Source organism: Salmo salar, chromosome 02, assembly GCF_965601325.2.
Source record: "Salmo salar chromosome 02, fSalSal1, whole genome shotgun sequence".
Lineage (NCBI taxonomy): Eukaryota > Metazoa > Chordata > Actinopteri > Salmoniformes > Salmonidae > Salmo > Salmo salar.
Window position 1 is genome coordinate 65115090 of NC_138292.1, and position 9911 is coordinate 65125000.

General features: G+C 40.6%; 2 protein-coding genes across 6 annotated transcripts in view; both read left to right on the forward strand.

Moving 5' to 3' along the window:
• Positions 1 to 6787, forward strand: part of LOC106589603 (choline transporter-like protein 2) — a 28094-nt gene extending 21307 nt beyond the window's left edge. For 2 of the 4 annotated variants that reach the window (XM_045707665.2, XM_045707666.2), the window contains exons 12-20: positions 288 to 372; positions 580 to 842; positions 1206 to 1300; positions 1722 to 1825; positions 2385 to 2458; positions 2665 to 2735; positions 2862 to 2950; positions 3196 to 3280; positions 3530 to 5566. In XM_045707665.2, the coding sequence (XP_045563621.1) occupies positions 288 to 372; positions 580 to 842; positions 1206 to 1300; positions 1722 to 1825; positions 2385 to 2458; positions 2665 to 2735; positions 2862 to 2950; positions 3196 to 3280; positions 3530 to 4047 (1384 nt within the window). In that variant the 3' untranslated portion in view covers positions 4048 to 5566. Of the gene's footprint in view, positions 1 to 287; positions 373 to 579; positions 843 to 1205; positions 1301 to 1721; positions 1826 to 2384; positions 2459 to 2664; positions 2736 to 2861; positions 2951 to 3195; positions 3281 to 3529; positions 5567 to 5881 lie in introns of those variants that run through there. The other 2 variants (XM_045707668.2, XM_045707670.2) reach the window with 1 other exon arrangement.
• Positions 6788 to 8330: 1543 nt separating this feature from the next.
• Positions 8331 to 9911, forward strand: part of LOC106589514 (outer dynein arm-docking complex subunit 3) — an 8776-nt gene continuing 7195 nt past the window's right edge. The window contains exons 1-4 of one of the 2 annotated variants that reach the window (XM_082965967.1): positions 8331 to 8568; positions 9100 to 9221; positions 9444 to 9521; positions 9655 to 9834. In XM_082965967.1, coding sequence (XP_082822093.1) covers positions 8490 to 8568; positions 9100 to 9221; positions 9444 to 9521; positions 9655 to 9834 — 459 coding nt within the window. In that variant the 5' untranslated portion in view covers positions 8331 to 8489. The remainder of the gene's footprint in view (positions 8569 to 9099; positions 9222 to 9443; positions 9522 to 9654; positions 9835 to 9911) is intronic. The other variant, XM_045707672.2, reaches the window with a different exon arrangement.

Sequence of the window (9911 nt, forward strand, 5' to 3'; positions counted from 1 at the left end):
CTCCTGTAACGGTCCTTGTAATGGTGTGAGATGTACTAGATTACTTTTAGTTATAGGTTTTGTTGTAGCGCTAGTCTAGATAGCTGTAGATGGTGAAGGGAACCGTGCAGATTGAAATGTGGACAGACTGAGACCGTCAAGGAAAATAACTGGGACGACTCCTCCACAAGTCATCGCTGCAGAAACTAAATGTATCAGGAAAGTTTCCATGCAGATGGTCACATCTGTATGACATGTCTCAGTATCTACTTCCTTGGTGATGGAACCTCCTTGACTGCCTTTCCCAGCTTCCTGTCCACCTCCAATGACCAGGTGTACAAAGTGTTCAACACCACTGAGTGTGAGTACTCCAGAGACACCTGCAAACCTGAGGTGAGCCACAAGATGTCTCTGTTCTTCCATATCTGCCTGTTTACATATCAGGCTTATTTTTTGTAAACTTTAATATGTTCTTTCTATTCTATCTGTATATAGTGTTCAAAAAATGTTTTTTTTCTCATTTATTGAATATAAGTGGACTACTGCTTTAATACCAGCAGAAGTGCTAATATCACAGAGATTTCCCCTCTCTTTCCTCAGACGTTCAACACCACCAACATCACAGCCCAGTGCCCGGACGCCGAGTGCCTGTTTGCCTTCTACGGAGGCGAGACCTACTACCATAAATACCTCATCCTGTTCCAGTTCTACAACGTGTTCCTCTTCTTCTGGTGTGCTAACTTTGTGACGGCGCTAGGTCAGGTGACCCTGGCTGGGGCCTTCGCATCCTACTACTGGGCCTTCAAGAAGCCTGACGACATCCCAGCCAACCCCATCTGCTCCTCACTTGGTCGAGCCCTCAGGTAGGAGGGGTACTATGTGAGATGGGGGGGATGCATGTGTGTGTGGTGTGGGTGTAAGCAGTGCATGTGGGTGGGGGAGGTGTGAGTGTGTGAGCAAGTGAGTGAGTGAGTGAAAGAAAGAAAGAAAGAAAGAAAGAAAGAGAAAGAAAGAAAGAAAGAAAGAAAGAAAGAAAGAAAGAAATAAAGAAAGAAAGAAAGAAAGAAAGAAAGAAAGAAAGAAAGAAAGAAAGAAAGAAAGAAAGAAAGAAAGAAAGAAAGAAAGAAAGAAAGAAAGAAAGAAAGAAAGAAAGAAAGGGTTACATGGAGAGTTAGTGAGAGACCAATAATTTGGACACAATCTTTTACCTTCTTCCCCCTGTCTAGATACCATACAGGCTCCCTGGCCTTCGGCTCCCTCATCCTGTCTCTGGTTCAGGTCATCAGGGTTCTGCTGGAGTACCTGGACCAGAAGCTGAAAGGTGAGGTGGTGTTCTCACATATCCTGTTCCATTCTCAGACGTGAATGACTGGGATACTTCCTCATTGACATCATACAGTGGGAAATGGACCAAAAAATGTCACTACTAATTATTACATTTGAATAGATGGTTGTTATCTAAATGAACAGGAACAGATGTCATTATCTCCTGTTTGTTGTTATGTACTCCACTAGCTGCCCAGAATCATTATCTCCTGTTTGTTATTATGTACCCCACTAGCTGCCCAGAATCATTATCTCCTGTTTGTTGTTATGTACCCCACCTGCCCAGAATCATTATCTCCTGTTTGTTGTTATGTACCCCACTAGCTGCCCAGAATCATTATCTCCTGTTTGTTGTTATGTACCCCACTAGCTGCCCAGAATCATTATCTCCTGTTTGTTGTTATGTACTCCACTAGCTGCCCAGAATCGCTTTGCCAAGTTCCTGCTCAGCTGCCTGAAGTGCTGCTTCTGGTGCCTGGAGAAATGCATCAAGTTCCTCAACAGAAACGCCTACATCATGGTGAGTTCATCAACCTAACTGTGCGAATGTAAGTTCTTTGTGTATTAAAGACGGTGTGAATTGAAGGCAGTGTGAACTGTGTGAATTGAAGACAGTGTGAACTGTGTGAATTGAAGACAATGTGAACTGTGTGAATTGAAGGCAGTGTGAACTGTGTGAATTTAAGACAGTGTGAACTGTGTGAATTGAAGGCAGTGTGAACTGTGTGAATTGAAGGCAGTGTGAACTGTACAGTGTGAACTGTGTGAATTGAAGGCAGTGTGAACTGTGTGAATTGAAGGCAGTGTGAACTGTGTGAATTGAAGACAGTGTCAACTGTGTGAATTGAAGACAGTGTGAACTGTGTGAATTGAAGACAGTGTGAACTGTGTGAATTGAAGACAGTGTGAACTGTGTGAATTGAAGGCAGTGTGAACTGTGTGAATTGAAGGCAGTGTGAACTGTGTGAATTGAAGGCAGTGTGAACTGTGTGAATTGAAGGCAGTGTGAACTGTGTGAATTGAAGGCAGTGTGAACTGTGTGAATTGACACTGTATGTAACACCACATGTTTCCCCTAGGTGGCAATATATGGTAAAAGCTTCTGTACCTCAGCCAGAGATGCCTTCTTCCTCCTCATGAGAAATATAATCAGGTGAGTGTTGTTGACTACTGAGACGCCCTTCATAAACCCTCCATAAACCCTTCACAACTCCTTCTCAAACAAACCCCAGTCTCTGGGACCTTTTCTGAAGAGCAATAGCATCTTTAACAACTCCTCTTCTCCATTCATATATACAGTATTCATGTATCTCTTTGGTTTTCCGTCTCTTTTGATTAATTTCTCTGTTGGCTTCTCAGGGTGGCTGTCTTGGACAAGGTGACTGACTTCCTATTGTTTTTGGGGAAGCTCCTCATCGTTGGAATTGTTGGTAAGTGATCCTCAGAAACACAAGCAGAGAGACTTGATTTACACCTTGTACAGTTTCCCACCATCTGTGATACCTTTCAGTAAGCCCTCATATCCTAATAATATGCATCTCTTCTTCTCTTGCTAGGAATATGTTCTTTCTTCTTCTTCTCTGGGAGGATTAAGGCTGTGGAGCAGACTGCCCCCTCTCTCAACTACTACTGGGTTCCCATTCTGGTGAGAGACAGGCCTGAATGAATTCTTATACTGTTACTTCAAGTCATGTTTCTCAATGTTTTTGGGGCTAGGGATTGGTAAGCTAAGGGTCATACTTATTCATAGGACCCTTACATTAAAACTGGTCAACATTATCCCAGGGCCGGTCTACTGACCCAAGGCTGAGAAATACTGCCTTAGAGGGTCTGTAAGTGTTGTTTGTATTGATTCCAACACTGTGTGTGTGCCTGTTTCTCTCTTCCTAGACGGTGGTGGTGGGATCCTACCTGATTGCCCATGGATTCTTCAGTGTGTACGCTATGTGTGTGGACACACTCTTCCTCTGCTTCTGTGAGTAATATCCTATTTTATTGGTATACTCTTTAGTCACTCACACAACTTTCCAAATCTGAAATGCTCTTTTTACCTGAGATTCCTCTTTTGCCTGCCATGTTTCTGACTTTTCCTTCTCTTTGTCTCTTCCCTCCTTATTCCACACTTCACTATTGCTTATTCCACACTTTTTGCATCTGTTCTTTTTTTCCACTAACCCGAACAAACATAACCCCATCATACACATCAAACACACACACAACGAAGGCGAAGACCTGGAGAGAAACGACGGCTCTCCAGAAAGGCCGTACTTCATGTCTCCGGAGCTTCACGAGATTCTCTCCAAAACTAAAATGGCGGAGGAAGAGGACAACAAAGATGGTACGGAACAGCCAGACGCTGACCCAAGTGAACCTACACTGATGGACGAAGTTCACCTGGAGGAGGAAGTACCGCTGAAAGAACAAGATGGAGAGATACAACTGAAACGCCAAGATGTGTTCATGCAGGCCAACGAAGAGGAGCAACCTCTGAAGGAGAAGACCGAAGCGGCGGAAGTGGAAGAACCACAAGAGGAGAAATCTGAAGTGAAGGAGGAGAAGGAAGAGAAGGGACCAGAAAAGAAGGGACCAGAAGAGGAGGAAGGAGTGGAAGAAAAGGGATCAAAGGAGGACAAGCCTGAAGAGAAGGATCACCAGCCGACAGAACCTAAAAAGGAAGAGACGGAGGAAAAGAAACCTCAAGAGGCGGAGCCTAAAGACCCTCCTTCTACACCCCAGGAGTAGTAGTTTACGTTGTCATGGAGACGTGAAGCTTGGTAAACCTCATAACTAGGTCAGGAAATGCTCCTGGCCCTACTCATATAACGTGTCGTATGGAGCCAGTATACAGTACCTGTTACTAACGACGTAATATGTAATTCTATGCTAATATGTAATTCTATGCTAACGACTGTGTGATTTGAACCAGTTAAATGTATGACCAGCTTTTAAATGCAAGACTTTTCACAGTGCTAATGTATTGTATTCACACTTAAGGTTGCTTTAACGTAACGGTAGATGGTTTTAACAAGGTCCTGTGGTTGTAAAAGGCTGATCAAAAACCCAGTGCATCTCTGTAGCTTGAAAATATTATGTTTATTTATTGATTATTCATTTATTGTGTTGGTTTGGTTTTAGACAGTGATGGTTTTTTATCGTGAGGATCTGTAGATCTGTGAGTGCTGAACCTGTCTGTGCCTGACTACTACAATTGTTATTATGAATATTTAATTGTCTTAATATCATTAATGAGTAATGAATGCACTATGAATTCACTATTACAATGTTTACAGTCAATCAAAACAAAACTTCAACTAACGGTGAAAATGAGCAATGTTTACATTGATACCAGCTGACACCAAATGGTAAATCCTTTGATATCCTTTGATATGAAAATGTGATTTCCAATGGAATCAATGTGTATGTACAGTATGTATTTATTAATTAGTATGCTTATTATGTCTTATTACATCTGTCTGTAATTATTTATTTTGCTTATTAAGTTCTGTATCAATTATATAGATGCTCCCTCCAGCCAAGAACACGTTTTTGGACTCAATGTATTGTAGTGAAATTCCACAAACTACTTGCCTTGGAATTTCGGACTGGCTTAACTGCTGTGATTGTGTTGCTGTGATGCAATCGTTTTAACCTCTCAGACCTGGGTCGTATTAACCACAGGAGGTTGGTGACACCTTAATTGGGGAGGACAGGGTCTTGGTAATAGCTGGAGCGGAATCAGTGGAATGGTATCAAATACATCGAAATCATGGTTTCCATGTGTTTGATGCCCTTCCATTTGCTCCATTCCAGCCTTATTATGAGGCGTACCTGAACTTGTTTTTGTTTTCCATTGCAAAATGATTTTAAACGTTTTCCGCTGCATGGCCTAATGAATATGACCCTGCAAGCCCTGTTCAATGTTTACTGACCCTATTTGCCTTTGTTTTCTTCTTTCTCTCTATCTGTCTCTCTTTCTCTCTTTCTGTCTCACTCTTTATCTGTCTCTCTTTCTGTCTCTTTCTCTTTCTCTCTCTTCTTCCTATCTCTGTGCTGAATGGTGTTTCAGTAACATTGCCTATCAAGTGCTTTATCAAAACTAACCTTGCAACCTTCTGTCAATGTTTTCTATCTGTTTCTGTCAGTGTGTGTCACATTGTAAACATGTTAGCTGGTGTAGTATTTCACTTATATATCATACTTTCCACTCAGTTTGCTTCTGTTGGATGCAGCAGTTGATTAAAGTTTGTTGTATTGATCAATATATAGTTTTTTTTTGTATGTAAATGACAAAGGTAATCATATTGAATGATGATAGGACAGTGGGAGAATGACACAATGGTGAGTTTCTATTCACTTTGGGCCAGTTTCCCAGATACAGACTTAATAAGTTTAGTCCTGAACTATACAAGCACTTTCATCAACACATGCTTTTCAGTACAGGATTAAGCTTAGACGGTGTCTGGGAAACCGGCCCTTTAGGTTGTTAGGAATAGGATACTGTTTTACCTGAAGAGATGTTGAGTTTGACAATGGTTGGTTCTCTTATTGTTGTCTCATCAATTCATTGATTTTCCAGTGGAAGACCTGGAACGCAATGACGGAACTGCAGAGAGACCCTACTTCATGTCTCAGAACCTTCTCACCATTCTGAAGAAGTCCAACGAGGATCAGGCCAAGACTGTAGACTAGCTGTTTGTGTGTGTGTGCGTGTATGTGTGAGGAGAACAGAGAAAGATGAGGTCAAGCCGCCTCGCCTGCGCAGTGTGCTGTGTGTATCGAATGTGCCTTAAGATCATGATACTGTATGGCTACAGAATGATGCCATCGTCACAAACAGAGAGGTCTGAATGAGTAGCCAACATATCCTGTTGTGTTTCCCACAGAAGGTGTCTATGACAGAGTTTATAATATTTCGTTTTCTTAAAGATGTAAATCTGTTCTTGTCTTATTCAAATTAATGTTGTTGCTTTTTGTTGTGCCTTTTGTTTGGCTAGGCTGTTTTACTTTGGCTAGGCTGTTTTACTTTGGCTAGGCTGTTTTACTTTGGCTAGGCTGTTTTACTTTGGCTAGGCTGTTTTACTTTGGCTAGGCTGTTTTACTTTGGCTAGGCTGTTTTACTTTGGCTAGGCTGTTTTACTTTCTGCAGTCCTCTTGAAACTCTCTTTGAACATACAAAACGTTGATACCTTTTTTTTGTGGCTGACTCTGTATAATGTGTTCAATTTGAACACATGTTTTACATGAGAATTCTCCAAGTTTTTGTAAGTTTTCTCAAATGTATAATGAATTACATAGGTTTTTTTACATTTAGTTCACAAAAATGTTTTGCTTAAATGCTAAATCATTTTTGCATCAGGTTCATTAATAATATTATTTTTCACTATTGCTGCTGTTGGTTGATCTTTGTATAATGGCTGCATATTGCAGTGTACATTTACTGTAACTTACCAAAGTAAAGAAAACAACATGTTCTAATGCAGTATTAGTTTTGGGACTGACGATTTGTTAAGTAGTCCATGGGCCAGTAAAAAATCTAGTCCACTTTGGGGTAGTAAATGTTTCATAGTCTCATCTTATTCCCCCCATTCCTATGAACAAAATGTGATACCCACTCCAAAAGAGTAGCTTTCTATGCTTTTCACACCTTCATATGTCTAGTTGTATGGGAGTCTATGCAATAGAATGTTTGAAGGCTGATAAATACATTTTATTAAGGCAAGTTGGAATGTTCACATGCTCAGTGAAAATGACTGTATCAAACAACAATGGAAGATTCTATTGGGTGGATCTCATCGTAAAAACATGGTATTTGGAACATTCTATTGGGTGGATCTCATTGTAAAAACATGGTATTTGGAACATTCTATTGGGTGGATCTCATTGTAAAACATGGTATTTGGAACATTCTATTGGGTGGATCTCATCGTAAAAACATGGTATTTGGAACATTCTATTGGGTGGATCTCATCGTAAAAACATGGTATTTGGTACATTCTATTGGGTGGATCTCATTGTAAAAACATGGTATTTGGAACATTCTATTGGGTGGATCTATTGTAAAACATGGTATTTGGTACATTCTATTGGGTGGATCTCATCGTAAAACATGGTATTTGGTACATTCTATTGGGTGGATCTCATTGTAAAACATGGTATTTGGAACATTCTATTGGGTGGATGTTATTGTAAAACATGGTATTTGGTACATTCTATTGGGTGGATCTCATTGTAAAACATGGTATTTGGTACATTCTATTGGGTGGATATCATTGTAAAAACATGGTATTTGGTACATTTTTGCCATCTCTTCAAAATGATTTACCTAGACTGACTCATCGTTGAAACAATACTGTTACAAATAGCGGAACTAGATATTTGTATACTTCCCATTCTGTCTTGATATACCCCAAAATGCATACATTTATGACCTTTGACCCCGAAAGATGGGACCATAGAGATGTCATTACCATTCCAGTTGTTTCATACCTTAATATGTTGTATTATGAAGTTAATAACATATACAATTCCCTTCGTTTGAGAAGATTGTTCCCAGATAATGCAACATTATTTCATACCATCAATCCTGTGGGCCCAACTAACCGCATAGGGGTCAAAACATAAAATGCACACATTTACCTACCTCAGAATCATGGGTATAATACCAACACTGACATGGACCTAGATGAAAATCATCATTATACCTTGCCACCCCAAAGTAGACAAACATGTGAAATTTGGCCTGCTGGCCCATGGACTATTTATTTACTTAACCTCAAATGCAAGCTTTTGTATATTTCATTTTCAAGAGAAGGATAGTATAAACGTGTTTTTGGAGCAGGGTGTGTTGTAAATAATAACGTTTTTTTTTTTTACTGCTACATACTAAATTATTATTTCAAGTTATTGTATCTAGAAAAATACATAATTAAAGTGAGCTGAAGTCAAGTCAGTGCTGCTTTGTTGCTCGGTTTGCTCTAAGTTTGTGTTCGGTGTCGAGCCTCGACCTGACAGGAAAGTCAGTGTACATGTTGCTAGGCAACGAGAGGCTCTCTTGAACGACGGTGTTTTCACGCGAAATCCGCTCATACAAGGATAAAACGACCTAAAAATGCGTCAGTTTGTATCTTATGCTAGCTAGCTACTTCTAAAGTCAACTATTAGTTTGTGATTAGTGCACACTGAAAATGCCGTTCAGCGCCGAGGCCATTAAGCCGCCCCTTCATGACCAAATAACAGAACTGCAGAGGAAAATTCAACTTCTTGGTAGGTTAAGACTTGCAGCAGGCTAGCTAGGACCGGTAACTTATGCTAGTTAGATAGCTAGGCCTAGTTGTGTGTGTAAACGCAATGTTGAATAGCAAATTCAGACTTTGCATTCGCGCTATCTCGCTAACATTATACTAAAGATTATTAGCTACCTCCATCTTTGAGGTTACTTACAGGTTAATTTACTCTCGCTGGGAAATGTATGGCCACATGAAGCTATGATGAAAGATAGAACGTTAACTACTAGCTACTTTGTTGCAATCATTTTGCAAGGTAAGGTGATGTGTAGGCTATGTTGCCAGCAAAATGGGCTTAGCTAGAAATAGTCAAATGCTTGTTGAGATATTTAGCCTACCTTCCTAGCCATTAACATTCCCTGAGTAATGGGGAACAGTTTGGGACACACAAATATAAATGGGATTCAACTTGTTATGTAATTGCTAGTTCCCTGTTTCTTTGAATAAGACTAAGAGAAGGCCAAAAGTCAGTCAGATGCTGAAATAACGAAATTGTGAATTCGCCCAACAGAGGGCGACAGAAGTGCATACTATGAAATGTCTCAGTCAAGCATCAAGAAAAACAGGAATTCTATCCTTCAGCTGAGGCAGGAGAACAAGAGACTACACAAGAAGTTGGCAAACGCTCTTGCTGTAAGTAAAACTGGTTATTCTATCAAAAATGTTTTGGTTTCAATGCTCAGCTTGTACTTCCCAGGTTGTTTTTCCCTGTTAGAACTTTGGAGTGCAGGGTCATATTCATTAGTGTACATCGTAACAAAACATTTTGGAACAAAAAATGAAAAGGAGCATTTATTATTAGACAAGTTGAGGTAGTCCTTCCCTGTTACAGGCCGTTTTCTTTATCTATTCCAGGGGGACGAGCAGGTGATAAAGGAAGCCTTCCAAAGCCGAGGCATGGAGAAAGCTGCCTTCAGAAACATGTCAGGGAAGGTGGGGACATCGCAAACACATAGCTATGTTTGTTTGATGTATGTGTATTTTTATGTATTATTGACTATCATCTGTAAAGCAAATTGCCCAATGGGGATAATCAAGATGAACTACTTTGCATCCTGCTGGACAGGCTGCTCTCAAGGTGCTGGACCAGAAGGTGTGTGACAAGATGAAGAAGCTGAACGCTCTAAAGCACACCACCCAGACGTACCGCCGTCGCCTGGAGGACCTACAGACACTGTACCAGAATATGAAGCTAGAGAACAGAGGACCAGAGAGAGACACGGAGAGACGCAACGAGGAGGCCAAGGTACTATATAGAGATAAACAGTGCAGCAGAGGGTGCGACTGGAATGGAACCCTATTCTCTATGTAGTGCAGGACCGA